This window comes from Seriola dumerili, unplaced genomic scaffold (genome assembly GCF_002260705.1).
Source record: "Seriola dumerili isolate Sdu_G_001 unplaced genomic scaffold, Sdu_1.0 BDQW01000465.1, whole genome shotgun sequence".
NCBI lineage: Eukaryota > Metazoa > Chordata > Actinopteri > Carangiformes > Carangidae > Seriola > Seriola dumerili.
This window is the reverse complement of record NW_019174720.1, coordinates 662,152-678,339: the sequence shown is the minus strand read 5'-3', so window position 1 is coordinate 678,339 and position 16,188 is coordinate 662,152. Positions and strand designations below refer to the sequence as shown.

At 40.4% G+C, this 16,188-nt stretch overlaps 1 protein-coding gene across 3 annotated transcripts in view; it reads right to left on the bottom strand.

The window, feature by feature from the left end:
- Positions 1-2,088: 2,088 nt before the first annotated feature.
- The window catches only part of ripor1 (RHO family interacting cell polarization regulator 1), a 120,713-nt gene continuing 106,613 nt past the window's right edge, over positions 2,089-16,188 (bottom strand). For all 3 annotated transcript variants that reach the window (XM_022762991.1, XM_022762990.1, XM_022762992.1), the window contains exons 17-24: positions 15,214-15,334; positions 14,761-14,896; positions 12,558-12,719; positions 12,311-12,469; positions 12,007-12,203; positions 9,081-9,164; positions 7,170-7,260; positions 2,089-6,411 (exon numbers count right to left, since the gene is read on the bottom strand). In XM_022762991.1, coding sequence (XP_022618712.1) covers positions 6,314-6,411; positions 7,170-7,260; positions 9,081-9,164; positions 12,007-12,203; positions 12,311-12,469; positions 12,558-12,719; positions 14,761-14,896; positions 15,214-15,334 — 1,048 coding nt within the window. In that variant the 3' untranslated portion in view covers positions 2,089-6,313. The remainder of the gene's footprint in view (positions 6,412-7,169; positions 7,261-9,080; positions 9,165-12,006; positions 12,204-12,310; positions 12,470-12,557; positions 12,720-14,760; positions 14,897-15,213; positions 15,335-16,188) is intronic.

The following is a 16,188-nucleotide window of genomic DNA, read 5'->3' as shown; positions in this document are numbered from 1 at the left end:
ATGGAATAAAAATATAATGTGCTACAGTGGTTTTCCACTGCTTCACACTTTCTTCATTCTTAAATAAAGTTTCTCATCTATGTCTTGTTGCATCTCTGTTCCTATCAAACCTTGAGGCACTTAAACACTGTGAGATGCTTTATGGATGCAGAGGTATAGCTGCAGATTGCTGCTGTCCTATAGAAACTTATTGTGGTAAATACATTGCATACAGTGATAGCCATCATATTTACAAACAGTGAGACCCCCCCCCCCACCATCAGTCCTATATTATGATTCTAGTGACACTGCAGCCTGTCACTTATAATATGCTGTATTAAAGAAGTAAACATTCAAACTGAACACAACACACAACCAGCTCGTTGTCTGATCAGCCCTCCCTCTAACAGCTGAAAATAATATCTGACAGTCTCACAGTACATCAAAAAAGCATCATTGCTTTCAATAAATATACACCTGTGATACATGAAAGAGCATTGGAGTTATGAGAAAAAAATATTTCTGTTCTGAGATTAAGCTCAGAGTTCATGGAGAAAAAAGTCAGATTTCTTTAATGTCAGATTTCTGATTTTATTTTCAGGATTTAGTTTTCTGGCCAAATTCTGATTATTTAAATTCTATTTCTGACATTAATCTGACTTTAATCTTAGAAGTGATATTTTAAAGACTAATCCTCTGTAAAGATTCATCCTTACAAGCACAGCTACTGCAGATTTCTTTCTCATAACAGTCTTCATGAAATACATTCTCTTCACACTTAAGTGTTGCTGATAACATCAAACTCAGTCCAAGGAAATAAACAGGGTTGGCACATTGTACATTAGGAACCTGAACCCTTACACTTGAAGACAAAAGCTGTGTCACATTTGCATACTCTAACTCTAACCACTGTTCTGAGCGTGTAGCATGTTCACACACTGAGTAAAAATCATACAGTGAGGTAAATGACAGCAGTCAGATTAAAACTGCAACATTTGTGTGTGATGTTGATGGACACAACCGTCTTGCGGTTTTATCCCTCCTCCATTCAGACTAGTTTCAGATTACATCCCTGTTTATCCAGATTTATATAAAATATGAACCATTTGTGTGAAATTTTGTTATATTTGCTGTGAAGTCTAAAAATGTTTTGTGAGGTCACACTGACCCTGACCTTGACCTTTGACCACCAAAATCTAATCAGTTCATCCTTGAGTCCTAGTGAATATTTGTGCCAAATTTGTCAAGGTGTTACTGAGATATCATGTCCACGAGAATGGGACGAACAGACAACCTGAAGGGCGGGCTAAAAATGGTGTCTAAAGCCAGGCTAGCGGCTGTGTGAGGCTCTACATAGGCACAGTGGGGCTTTGAGCTAAATGCTAACACCAGCATGCTAACACGTTGATGTTTAGTTAGTATAATGTTCACCAAATTAGTTTAGCATGGTAGCATGCTAACATTTACTAAACATAAAGTACAGCTAAGGCTGATGGGAATGTCTTTAGCTTTGCAGCAATTTGGTCTTAAACCAGTTGGACAAACTGAGATTTTGACCTGATGATGGCACTAAAAAAGATGTCTGTCAATTCATCCTGAAGGGGACATGAGTGTCTGAACTAAATTTTACAGATCCATTAATTATTTGTTGATCTTAGTTAATCTGGATCAAAGTGGTGGATTTAACTAGAGCCCCGCCGCTAGCACTGCTAGGAATCACATATCATTTCCTGTTACCACAAATTTCTTCTTCTGGTTTTATGCCTCTGCACTGGCGATAGAGGAGGAGGCATTATGTTTTCAGGTTGCCCGTTCGTCTGTTAGTCTCATTCTCATGAACATGATGTCTCAGTAATGCCCTGAGGGAATTTCTTCAAATTTGGTTCACTCACACTCAAGAATCAACTGATTAGACTTTAGTGGTCAAAGGGCAAAGGTCAAGTCATTGTGATCTCATAAAAAATGTTTTGGCGATAATTCCAGAATTCATACACTAATCATGACACAATTTAACACAAATGTCTAAAAGAATAAAATGATGAAGTGATGACATTTTATATCCAAAAGGTCAAAGGTCAACTTCACTGAGACATCATAATGTTCTGCAAAAACACTTTTCTGGCCATTAATCAACACTGTAACTCAGGAATGGAAGAAAAGGTTGTGACCATATTTCCTGCAGTTTGATTGGTTGGCAAACAACCGCACAGCAGTAATTCTATTTTTTCACTGCCAGAACAGTGCAGAGTCAACATTAATACATCATAGACCTAATATAGAGTATGCAACCTGCCACACAACTATATATTATAAATATACTAATGATAAACTCTCATCAGTCATCAGACTGAGATGACCCTCAAGTAATGGTGCTCAGGAAATGAAAAAGGCAGAGTGGCAGCATCACTGTCAGCAGAGTCACAATGAAATTAATGAAGCAGGGAGGACTGAAGTCACTGGGGCTGGACACTTTGGCATTTCCACTCCTATTGGTCAAAACTCAGTGTGGGTAACTGAGTTTCACACATTGAGGAAAGCTTTGGGTGACTTTAGTCACAAATAGAAATATTACCAAGAAATATTACCACTGTTCAAAGAATGATACCAGTGTTTTTGCATCTTTTTTACCCATTTACTAAAAACCACATTCTTGACTTCATGCTTGCAATGCTGCTTTACATTTTTGAATGTGTTCACTCACAATGTGAAGTTACAAACAGGTGAAGCTTGCTTGAGTGTGGTAAATCCCTCACAGCACAGTTACCATCAGCTCTGTGTTTACATTTAGTCACATTATTGTTGTACACATGATGTGTATTGTGATGATACTGTGCTTAAATAAATGGAGACCAGTTATCCTAAAACATTACTCTGTAACTCAGACTCACAAAACAGTGGGATCATATTTTAAAGTTATGAGGAAACTGTCTTGTAATTACAAGGTCATCATCTCATAATAGATGGATATATACAATATCAATTGTCATAATAGACACACATCGTGTAATTATAAATTACTGAGTCATAATTATAAATTACTGACTTTGAGGTCAATAATAAAGTCTTCAGTGTTTTTCTTTGGTGAATGCAGTGTGCCTACTTTGGAAAATAATCAGTAGCACTATAAAGATTTGAGTTGTTATTTGTAGTAAATGACATTAATCTGCAGAAACAGTGGTAAGACCAGACATTTAATAATTCATGAGCCCATGTCTGGGGCCAGAATTGAAACCTAGTTATGTTTTACTTATTCCTGATCAAGTGTTGAAGGATACAAATGGACAGACAGATGGAAATTCTTATGCTTTCTAAAAGCCAGAGATCTTCAATGATTCACTGTAAGAGGTTCAACTTTTAATGATCTGAATTTGACCCGGTCCCAGACCCGCATGGACCAGTCTGTCTCTGCGTGATCCGTCTGTCTGCTCCTCCACAGCAGTCTGTGACAGTAATACAACCTTTCAGTGACTCCACCTCCACTAACAGCAGATTAGTGTCATTCAATGAATCAGTTCAAACTGATTGTTGAATGAATGAGAATAATTTTCGACAGTAAAAATGCATTTCATAAAACAAAGTATACATTTACAAACAACGACTCTGCTAGATAAAAACAATTTACAATCATATATGTATTTCCATTAAGAGTTAGTTATGTCATATTATAAAGAGTGATGGCACTGAATTGTTTAAACCAGTCTCTATTCAGAAGCAACTTATCCAGTATCTAGAGTCTCAGTCTTTATCCAGAACTACAGTGTGACTTCTCTTTTTAACCTGTTGCCAGTGTGTTGACAACATGAAACAAAAAGGCTGCAAGACAGAGAATGAAAAGCTTTCATTTTTATCTTTTGAACTGGAAGACGATTCACAGTTAATAAGCCAGTGGCATTAGTGGCTACTGACTACAGCTGTTTGAGCTGCTGTATCTACTGCACCCAGAGTTCCCTCCCTGCATGAGCAACATCATGTCACCCTGAGCATCACAGTGAAGCCCTACCTGCTCAACCGTCACCAGCAGCTTCATAATACATTTGGCTAAAGGATTCCAGCTCCACTGAAAGATCCAGGACGAATGTAAAAGAACATACACCCTGTCCTTTCTCATCAAATCAACCAATACAATCCAATAAAAATCTCATTCATTTCTTTGCTTCCCAGGGTGTGGCTCTCTTCTGACACAGTCCTATGACCCACAGGACACTCTAAAGTCATCCTCTAAATCAGAGTTTTAATGCTCATGCATGTGATTCAACATGCATGAAGTTCAACTCAATGGAGACAAGTCCTGGTTTGCACTCAAAAATAAAGATCTTCAAGATGTAGTTTATAATTTTTATCTTTCTTTTTCAATGCAGGAACACACACGTCTCTTTGCTGTGCCTCCAGAGGGCAGCCTACTGAAGCCTCATATTCACTTCAGCAGGACATGGGGATTTGTATCACATCTCTTGAGGCCTCAGTATGTCGCTCTTACAGCACCTGAAACCTCCTGAAACCTACGGAAGCCGAGAAAGCCTATACTCACAAATATTTTTTATCCCATTATCTCCAGATAACAAAGCTCATTATCCCAAGATAATGAGATATTATCAGCAGAAAACAATGTTTTGTTATCTCAAGATAAAGAGATATTCCATAGAAACCTCCTCAGCAGGGTTTTAACATTCTGTCCAACTTCCTCTGTCACACACAAAACACACACGGCTCTTGGAGAGGTCAGGGAGGCAGAGGGATGCAGCGAGGAGGCTGCTAAGAGAACAGTGGGTTAGGGTTGTTCTTTTGGTGAGTGAGTGCAATCATGCTACGAAGGTCAGAGCCATAACAGACGGGAGCAACAAATACAGCAACCAATAAGTAGACTTTAGTATAATAAAAGAGATTAGAAAGAATCTGAACCTATCCAATATTTCAGGCTGATGTTTCTGTGGATCTTAATGAGTTCACAGTCTCAATAATCTTCTGCTTGTTCCTGCAGTGAAAAAGAAATTCATATGAACAAGATCAATAATTTCAGAACGTCTGTGTTTTGAGCACAAACCAATATTTTTCCCATGTCAGTGAGTCAGTCACTGTTTCTGTGACAACTTCCTCTACAGTCTCAGCTTGTGAGTGCATTTCACAGTGTTGCAAAGTCAGGGCTGTAGTCTGCTCTCGAGTCTGCTCACAATGCTTTCAGTTACCTCTCAGTTGTGTGGCTGTGCAGTGACAGACATCACACTTTCATAGTTAGCTTATAACACAGTGGAGGGATATTCTTCATCAAATACTATTTGATATTTAGTTGGTCTCTGTCTAAATTTGGTTTCATAGGGACTCACTCACTCGACTAGGTCTGAGAACCAGTCAGATGTGGACTCTAACAGTGATCTGGACTACAGCCTTGGTGCAACTCCTGCAGACAGGTAACCACAGCCATCTGGCAAAAACTGCAATCAACAAGCATAAGTAGAACCAGTGGCTACAGTGCAGACAGAGCTGTATGAGAAAAGCCATTTAGTGTCATTAATGTTGAGTTTGCCAACATGTCACAGAACCAGTCGTCCATCTGGAACAGGACTGATCAAAGCCTGAATCAGAGACAGCAGTGTCCATAAAGAAAAGGAGCTGGAGCTTGGGGTCGTATTATTCTGTAGCATGTCTACTGGTTCAACATGTGACCAGTCAAAACACAGAGAGTGAAATAATAAAACTTTGATATCAGAAATCATAAGACACTTAACCTTTTGTACATTTTTTGGCATTTAGTAGGCCAAGAAAAGTGCCTTTAATTATTTTAACATAAAATATTTGTGTCTGGGCCATGGAAGGACATAACTGCGATGAACAGGAGTTTGTCCAGTCATCTGACTTGTATATAGACATGTTCCTCCCTGTCCTCTTAACTCCACATCTTCTTCCTTCAGTATCCATCTGTCAATTCCTCTCTTTATCCATCCTTCCATTCCAGCCTGCTCACATTATACATTCTTTCCAGCATCTTTACCAGCTGATATTCTAGGAGTAGTTATCACATGAACTGGTATATTTGTAGCTTACTGATTTTAAATGTTTGCCCAGTGTTAAGCAGAGGTCTGTCCTCCATGTGAATATCAATGTAAGCTCTCTGACAGTGTATATAATGTGTATCATAGATCATATTTGTCTTTGCATGTTTCAGTATATATAATAGAACAGCATACTGTGTCAAAGCACTGCACAATACACAGTATTCATATTGTCTGGCTGACCTTCTGGTTTGTGTGTGTGTGTGTGTATGTATGTGTGTGTGTGTGTGTGTGTGTGTGTGTGTGTGTGTGTGTGTGTGTGTGTGTGTGTGTGTGTGTATGTGTGGTTAGAAAGCTGTGCTGGCCATGCTTCCTGGAGCGAAGAGTCTTGGTATGCTGTCCTGAGACGTCTCCACATGTCTGTGGGCCATCTTCCCCTCCTCCCCTGCTCCACATAATGAATGGATAACAAGAACATGGAAAAAGCAAATAAGAGAATGATTGAATGATTGAATGAATGAATGAATGAATGAATGAATGAATGAATGAATGCATTAATCCTCCTGGATACATTTGTGTTGGATAAAGTGATAAAGCAGAAAACAGGAAAGATGCATATTTCTTTTTTCTGACTATTTATGACCTTATGTCACAAATGTGAATGAATGGAATAAAAAAAATGAATGGATGAAAAATACCAAAAAGCATGTTTCAGTCACCATAGTTAAATTAAATATATGCATAAGAAGCAGCAAGTGCATTATGTGCAGTAACATTAATACATATTCAGTCATTTAAGGCTAATTGTGTCTCAACATGAGTCTTATTGTCATAGTTTTGCTCATCATTACTAACAGTTACGACAACATTATACTAACTGACATTAGTGCTCAGATTTGGGTGAAACAGCTTTATAAATCATCCACAGACAACAAACAACGAACAGCCTTCATCACTGACCATTCAGCTTCATTACACCAGCTCCCAGTTTGCTTTAGAACTGATTTTACAATTCTTATTATTTAAAAGGTCATGACCAAGACTTAAAGTACACTACTGAAAACTACTACAATCCTATTCACTCCAGTCATGGAAACAGTGCCTTCTAATGATACCACTGACATGTAATGTTTTTAACGTGTTTCATCATTATTGTGTGTTTTACTCTGTTTGTAAAGCCTGATCTATGATGGCCGTTATTACCGAGCACAAGCAGAGCTTGTTTGGCAGCATCGCGGACCTCCTCCTTGTCCGTCCGACAGAGATACACTAGCTGGTCAATACTTTCTTTAGCCTGGAAACACAACAGATGGAAGAAAGTGGTCAGTAACACAAAGGCAAACTGTATCATACAGAACAAACAAGCTGCAGACAGCCAGAATTTTATGACAGTTATATTTACCATGTTTGTGCCATAAACTATCAAGCTAACATTGCCCTAAAATAGTATTATGACAAAATGGAACAAGTCTGGATGAGAGAACAAACTCTGTGCCCTATCTTACACCCGGCGGAAAGCACAACACAAGGGTCTTTGCTCGTTTCAGACTGATGCAGTTGACATTTTCCTGTCCAGCGCCCATGTTATTTAAATAGCAAATACACATCTGAGCGCCCATCATAGACTGTAAATAAAGATGGACTTAACTTCAGTGCCTGACTCTGCCCCTAACTCCCAGCTAACCCAAAAATGGACAAAGAGGTGGGGCGTGTGTGGAGCTGAGACTTTGTTGCATGTCGGTTTGTGGCAAGTATACGCTCACTCACCTGTCACTCAAAGAGGCCACACCCATAACTACGTAACTTTAAGGCTTAATAAAATGTAAACAGGTGAGTTATATACACAGTTGTCATGAAAGAGGAAATTAGCTCTAGAGACCAAAACGGTTTTTGTACCAGGCTGTAAACATGTTTATTTCTGCTGTAAAGTTGGACATTTTAACATGGGAGTCTATGGGGACTGACTCACTGTTGGAGCCAGACTCTAGTGGTCATTAGAGGAACTGCAGGTTTTGACATTTCAGTGTTGGCTTCATTTTTCAGCCTTGGAGGTTGATGCTTGGCACCTTTGGGCGTGTTAGTCTTAAAATGAAGTGAGGTCAGGAGCATTGTTGGTGCATTGTTATCTTGAGGCAGCAGAAAAGTGATTGACCAACAAAAACCTGGTCTGAAGTCAGTGGCTCAGTATTTCACTGCTATTTTAAGGAGCATTATCAGATGATGCTTCTACTGAGGCAGGTGCCTGGCTTTTAAAGGAAATGGGAGATGGCACTGTGATTGATTTATCGGATGTTACACACAAAACACTCCCATTATCAATCAAGAGACTAAGTAGAACCCTTTGAACCATGTTCATGACTGTTTTTTCCACTGTTAAAATAGCAAAAGTGACATGGGTCCTGTTCAGACCTGGTATTAACAAGCGTCTTCAGTGATCGGATCACAAGTGGTCAGATATAAGTTTGTCAGTTCACACCTGGCTTTAAAATGCGTCTCCAAATGTGTCTCGACTTATAATCAGATCTCACTTTCCTGCTTTATATGAAAATAAACAGGTATGTGTTGTTGTTTTTAGCCAATCAGACAGATGGGTCTGTTGTCAATGTGCTTGTGTGTGTGTGTGTATGAGAGAGAGAGAGAGAAAGAGCAAGCAAGAGAGAGAGAGAGGGGGGTAAGGAGGGGTTGAGTGAATCAATGCTCTGCTCACAGCTCTACAGTGAAATCAGGTTTTACTCATTTGAAATAGTAAAATATTTTGGTTTCAGTATAAACTGTGTTGGGACTAATCAGACTGTGACAGAGGACGTCAGTAGAGTAGTTGGTCCTTCAGTGTGGTCCAGGACACATTCACGTTCACACTGCTAAAAGAATGTGGACACGTGGTCCAGACCACCTCTGAATGTGGTCTGAGTGATTGGATCTCAAATGTGTCCTCAATGCGTCATGGGTGCGTTCATGCCTGAACTTAGAGCTGAGCACTTGTGATCGAATCACCTGGGACGGATGTTAATACCAGGTCTGAATAGAGCCATGGACATGCCCTGAATATATTTGCACCGCGCACTTTAGACCATGAGCTTTGGATAATTAAATTAAAGCCCCATGTGTTTCTACCTTGAGGCAAGCCAAGGCCTTGCATCCACAGACTCTGGTGTCCACACTCTGGTCCTCCAGAAGCTCCAGACAGCTAACCAAAGCCTGAGGAGGAGAACGCACACTGTTATAGACTTTACATTGAGTACGATACTGCTGCTGGTGTCTGCAGGACACTTCACGTCACTGTTCACATCATGCATTTGTGTGATTGAAGCCTTATGAATAGAGCCCAATCAATATTATTGTTATTATATATCCAAGCAAAGAATAACAGTGTTGCTGTAAATGCAGGATGATAAGGATGATATCAGACAGGAACATCCTGGTCTAGTCTATCATGGTGTCTTACAGTGAAATGCTCAAATACAGTATCATCATTATGCTACTGAAGAGAGATTCATCATTTTAACCCTCCTGTTGTCCTTTGGTGGTCAAGTTCACTCTGACCTCACAAAAAGCATTTTAGGCTATAAATCAAGAATTCACATTCTAATTAATGCAACTGAACTGGTTGGCAGAAGCATATAACAGTGAGATAGTAATTCTAGTTATGTGCCTGCAATGCAATAGCATTGAAGACATACAGTATATTCTTATTCTGCACACTTATTCGTCAAAACGTTAAACGGGACTCTTTTAGGTTAAATTGGTATTTTGACAACTATTATGGTTTACACAAAATCACAGTTTACATTTTGTGTCATTTTTAGACCGTTTCAGACTTTATATGGGTGTGTATTGCACAGAATGTTCATAGCTAGAGTGGATGACATCATCGCTATGGTGGGAGAAGCTCTAGAACTCCTCTGAAAAAACTCTGTTTAACTCGTCCTTACGGCCACATATTTCAATCTTCATAAATCACAGCTTTATAGTAGACAAATTTGTCTGTTTCATAGAATGTGTTTACCTAAGCACAGAAACTTAACAGAAATTAAGGAGCCTATTTCCCCAAAAATGCAGAAGTGACATTTTTTTGTAATTCGCTCCTGTGTCCACATTTTTGGCTCTAGAAACACCAAAGCCAGACATGCAGTGCACGGAGGTCTTCTGCCGGTCATGGTCCGCTCATGGTTCTTATAGGAGTCATCATTTTTTCACAAATAGCAGACATTTGAGAGGCTCGCCGAGCCAAAATCACACCCACATCTGAGTCAGCTTCGTGTCTTCCAGCTAGAAACAGGTGTTGGAACCAGCTGGTTAAGAGGCTCTTTGACACAGCCACACAGACACACACACACACACATTCTGATATCTTTTACGGTTTTTGAGGAAGTGATGGGAGTTCATTCTTAGCCTTTTAACCCAGGTATGAGAGCAACTCTAAGATAAATCAACACGGTGTATTTCCGTGTACTTGTGTGTGCACGTTGATGTGTGGTTCTTTGCGTGTGTGTACATGTCTTTTTATAATTGTGAGGACAATTTTGGTTAAAAACCATTATTGTGAGGTCATTTTGTCCAGGTCAGTGTCAGGATAAGTCTCTACGACATGAATAAAACTGAAAGTAACGTGCTTTGTACAGATAGAACCGTGAGGAGTGAAGTACACGCACCAAGTAGCAGGCACATTCAAAATTTCTCCAGGAATTTTCTAGTTGATTTTATAATCCAAAGGAACTGAATTTATTCTAATGATAGAAACCAAAGTTTTATGTTTTGGAAATAAATGTTCTTTGTGAATAACATTGTTTTGCTCTCCTTATTTGTGAATAAAATTGCATCAGTCAGTTTTGACCGGGGATCCTGCCTATTATTTGACATAAACCAGTCTGTGATAATCCATAATAATTTATAATTTCTTCTTATTTTTACTTTTATTTTTAAAACTAGGTATACTTTTATGTAAATGAGGTTCACTATCCTTGAATTCCAAAAACAAGTGTAAAAATGATGGTAATAGGTTGGAATGAGGTTGTCTAAAAACAGTAACACCTGTTGTCCTCGCATGTCAAAACAGACCGGGTGAGTTTTGACATGCGAGGACAACAGGTGTCATTATAGATTATAAATTTGAAATGGTTTCAAACAGTATCCTGACTAAACTTTGACATATATCTGTCAGTGATAATTCATCAACATATGTTCTCCTCTGATTGTAACTAAAGTCAAAATAATCAAAAAGTCTGCTTTTTTATTCTCAAAAATGAAGTATAAGTTTACTTAAATTAGGTCTATTGACCATAGAATTAAAAAAAGTTGGAATAAAGTTGGCTGAAAAGGTGTAATGCAATTATTGGGTATCATTTTATTTTTCATGTTTTATAAATAGGGCGGCACAGTAGTGGTTAGCACTGTCAAATCACAGTTCTGGGTTCAACCCCCGGGCCTGGGACCTTTCTGTGTGGAGTTTACATGTTCTCCCTGTGCCTGTGTGGGTTCTCTCCAGGTTCTCCGGCTTCCTCCCACAGTCCGAAAACACGCACATTAGATTATTTGGCGACTCTAAATTGCCCATAGGTGTAAATGCGTGCGTAAGTGGTTGTCAGCCTTGTGATAGGCTGGCGACCTGTCCAGGGTGTACCCTGCCCTTGCCCAGTGTCAGCTGGGGTTGGCTCCAGCCCCCCCGTGACCCTTCAAGGATAAGCGGTATAGATAATGGATCGATGTTTTATAAACAGTCAAACAGATCTGGTTGATTTTGCTCCGGGAGTACAAAAGTTGCATGGTCGACGGGAAAACAATATGAAAGTTAAAACAGACTAAAGGATCATCATTAAAAACGAATTAGAATGATGTGGGTAAACACATGTAACAGTAAGACTGGAGACACATTCTCAGTATCCAGAATTGACTGAGGTCATAGAGAATGTAAAAACAATACACCTAAAACAAAGTAAAATATATTAAAATCATTTTAAAATATGGATCATTCTTGGCAAGACTTTGGTGAAAGTGTTAGAAACTTCCTGGTCACAGATACATACAGTACAAACACACTCACCTGCTCTCTCTGCCGGGGCTGAGCAGCCAGGCTCCTCAGCACAGAGCTGGCAGAGGCTGACACTTTGCCTCGTGGGTCTTTTAGTAATTTAGCCACAGCATGAAGTCCCTCTCTTCTCAGGCTGCACTCTGCAGGACGCCGCAGCGTGTGGACGATCACATCCTGGTCACATGATGCCAGCCTCTGCACCAGCCACACTGGTGGAAGGCAGGTTGTCTCTGTTTATTACCACTGCATACAGGTGTTCATTTAGCTTTACATGTGTGTGTGTGTGTGTGTGTGTGTGTGAGAGAGAGAGAGATACCTTCTTCTGCCAGTTCCGTGATGTGTGTTTCCATGTCACTGATGCTGTTGGCGTCTAAGTAACTCCACAGCTGGAACAGCGTCACCGTCACTGTGTCTCTGTTGCTGCCTCGCCGTGGTAACCTCTGATCCAGCACTCGCTCAACAAGACACAAGAACACTAGGCAAACACACAGAAACACACACACACGTTAACATGGTACCTGCTCTGACAGGTACCACATGCAAACACACGGATGCTGTCGTACCTGTGTCTGCCATGCTGTTCACCCTCTCGGGCAGTATGCTGGAGTAGGCTGTAGATAGCGTAACCAGGAATCTCTCAGCAGAGATGCTGTACACACTGCCCTTCCCCACACTGTGTTGCCATAGTGACTCGGCACCCAGGCACATGCCCAGCTGAGGTACCACTGTGATGGAGAGAAGATAGGACAGAGTAAAGAGAGAGGAAGAGAAGAAAGAATTACTCTTTATTTTCAATCAGGCCCCTGAAGTTTAAGTAATTTCTTCAGTTTGGAGCATGGAGCTTCATTCCTGACCTACTTGCAGTCGAGAGCTTAGAAAAAGCTGGTTTCTTCTTAGTTATTATTCATACAGTACTGCTTTTTCCACAGAGGAAGATCAGCAATTTTTTGCAGACTGAGACTTGATGGCGACTGAAACACTAACGTCCAGACTACACCACACTGACACACCACCATACTTGTCACTTGTCACATTTGACACCACACATGTCTCAGGGACAGTGATGAGCAGCACTGGGGCTCCACAGGGGACTGTTCTGGCTCTGTTCCTGTTCACCCTGTATACAGCGGACTTTAAATACAACTCTGAGTCCTGCCACATCCAGAAATACTCAGATGACACAGCTATTATGGTGAGTATCAGGAACGGGCAGGAAGAGGAGTACAGGGATCTGACGATGGCCTTCAGTGAATGGAGTGACAAGAACTGCCTCCTTCTGAACACCTCCAAGACCAAGGAGACGGTCATCGACCCTTCAGCCAGTCAACATTCGAGGAAGGACATTGAGGTGGTGCACACTTATAAATACCTAGGTGTGCACCTGGACAGTAAACTGGACTGGTCCCTGAACAGAGATGCTATCTACCTGAAGGGGCAGAGCCGGCTCTTTTTCCTCAGGAGGCTCAGGTCCTTTGACGTCTGCAGTGAAATGCTGCACATGTTTTATCAGTCAGTGGTGGCCAGTGTACTCTTTTATGCTGCAGTCTGCTGGGGCAGCAGCATATCCGACATGAACACAAAGAGACTGGACAAGCTGGTCAAAAAGACTGGGTCTAAGATGGAGGCCATCTTGGACAATACCAACCATCCTCTCCACAACATTCTGGCAGGACAGAGAAGCAGCTTTGGGTGCAGCAAACGTCTCATCTCACTCCGCTGCAGAGCAGAGAGGTTCAGGAGAATCTTCTGTGGAGATTTAGTTAGTTGTCACTTTCAACATGGTGAAGCAGGTTTGGCTGAAACACCAAAATTTTTATTGTGTCTCTTGTTTTTAGCCTCAATGTGCTTCAGGATGTTCATTTAAATTTAAATTTGCTTTATTGACATGACCATAGTTAAGATTGTGTGGATTATACTGACCGTTGTAAAACCACACAGGAAGCTGTCTGATCGCCTGACGTGTGCTTCAGCTGAAGCATGCTGAAACTTTTAGCAAATGTATTTCCATGACTATAATATTTTTTCAATTTTCCATCGTATTACACTTATCAGTATTTCTGTACTGTTTTCACATAAGTCTTGTATTTATTGCCATGGTTCTTGAACACATCACACGGGTGTGACCAGGCAATTCCACAGTAAGTAGAAGGAAATAAAAATAAAAGTGAGGCTTCATAAAAAAAACATGGTAAATAACTGAAACTGTGTTATGTGTATACGAACTAACATAATTAAACTAAAATTATAGAGAAAATGCCTTTAGTTTATTTCATACATAAGCCTGGTATTTTGGTGCCAGATGGAGGAGTATGTGGCTCTCACTGTACGACCAGTACATGTGCACTTTTAGTGTCCACAATTAATGATGTCAATTACAACACAGAAACCAATAGAAATGGAAGAACCTGAGCGAAATCTCAAATGTCAGAGTAAAGTGTCTGAATACTTATGTCAATGTGATATTTCAGTTTCCTTTGTAATACAATTTTAAAGTTCTCTTCTCATTTTGTCATCATGGGGTATTGAGTGTAGATTGATGAGGGGGAAAATGGATTTAAATGATTTTAGCATGAGACAGCAACATTACATAGAATCCGTGGAAAAGAGGTGCAGATGTTCATGTGCTGTCACTGGAAAGTGTCCATACGTGGTACCAATGTGACTGAGGATCCTCTAGTTCTTCTGCATATGAAAGTGATGGCTGCATGTAATCATCAGACAAACACACAGTGGAGCCCAAACACATGTACAGATACAGGGACCTACCTTCAGCAGGTTGTCTGAGGCGTCTTGGGTTGTCCTTGGTGATGCGTCGGATGATTTCCAGCACCCTGGCCTCTCTCAGCAGTCTGTCTAAGGCGTACATCTCTCCACACCGTAGAGGACCAAACATACCCAGACGCTACACACACAATGCCATATATCAAGTTACACACAACTTTCATGTACAGCCATGTTCAGAACAACATGTTTGGAAAAAGAGTAAATCTTTATAGCATGTCTAGTGATTTGTTTTCCACAGGAAATCATGTATTTCAAAAGACTTTTCAGTGACTGCATGAGTGAACCTATCACTGCTTTAACTCTGCTAATGCCTCTTTTTAAAGAACTTATTACATATTACATTTAGGTTACAAAACAAACTTAAGCATAGCGAGCGTCACTGCTAAACAAGTGCATTATGGCAGCTAGAGGCCTCTGGTGTTGTGGATCTCTTACCAGCAACTGTGCACTGCAGTTCTTCAAGTGGACCACCAGGGAGCAGTCTAGAGTGGTGCAGCCTGTGGTGAGGGGGGAGGTGGGAGAGGAGGGGCTGTACCAGCCTCTGTCCTGCAGAGACCTACACACACACAACAGGGATTTGTAATGTGTGATGGGTTCGGTTCAGTTCAGTTCAGTTCTTCTCTCAACGGGAGATAAAGTTCTCAGTAGATACAGACACACAGGTTAACAGACTGTTTAAAACACACAACACGAGATCATTGAGCAAAAGATAAAAGCCACTTGACAGGAAATGTTTTCCAGTGTTACAGCAGTGGCACAAATAATTTGATAAAATACAGAAAAATATTTCTGCACACAGCTGTCAGTCTGTAGGTCTGTCCTGAGGCATCAGCTCCACCTCTGTCTGAGAGCTGGGAAATAACACTATCAATTATCTTATCTAATTAGGGTTAGTCTACTCCTACCCTTAACTCAAACCTCGACTGTTGGTCAGCTGATTGGACCAACACTTTGGTCTGAAGGACCAGACGATGGCTTATAAAGACATTTATGGTCTCCAGAGAACTTTTCTAGCACCACCACGAGGTTAACATGTGTGAGTTTGAGTCAAACATCTCACCAAATGCAGGAGGGATTGATTTGCTTCATGTTCCCTTCAGGATGAACTTTAATAACTTCATCATCTTAAATTTGTACTTTGTTTAATACTTTGATTTATGAAAAGATATGTGACTTTCCCATAAGCCTCTGCTGCAGTTTTGTGTTTAGGACCAATCAGCAAATGTTAGCACATTCAATTAAGATGTGTTAGCATTTAGCACCCTGTGCCACTGTGCATGAGTATATCTGCAACAGAGTAGTGATCACAGATTTTTAGTCTTCTTTAGTTTTTATTGTTAATTACCAGCTGCTGGTGTTGTTTTCACATTGTGAGTGTGTGTATGTCCTTGTGGTAAAGTGTGGTCCTGG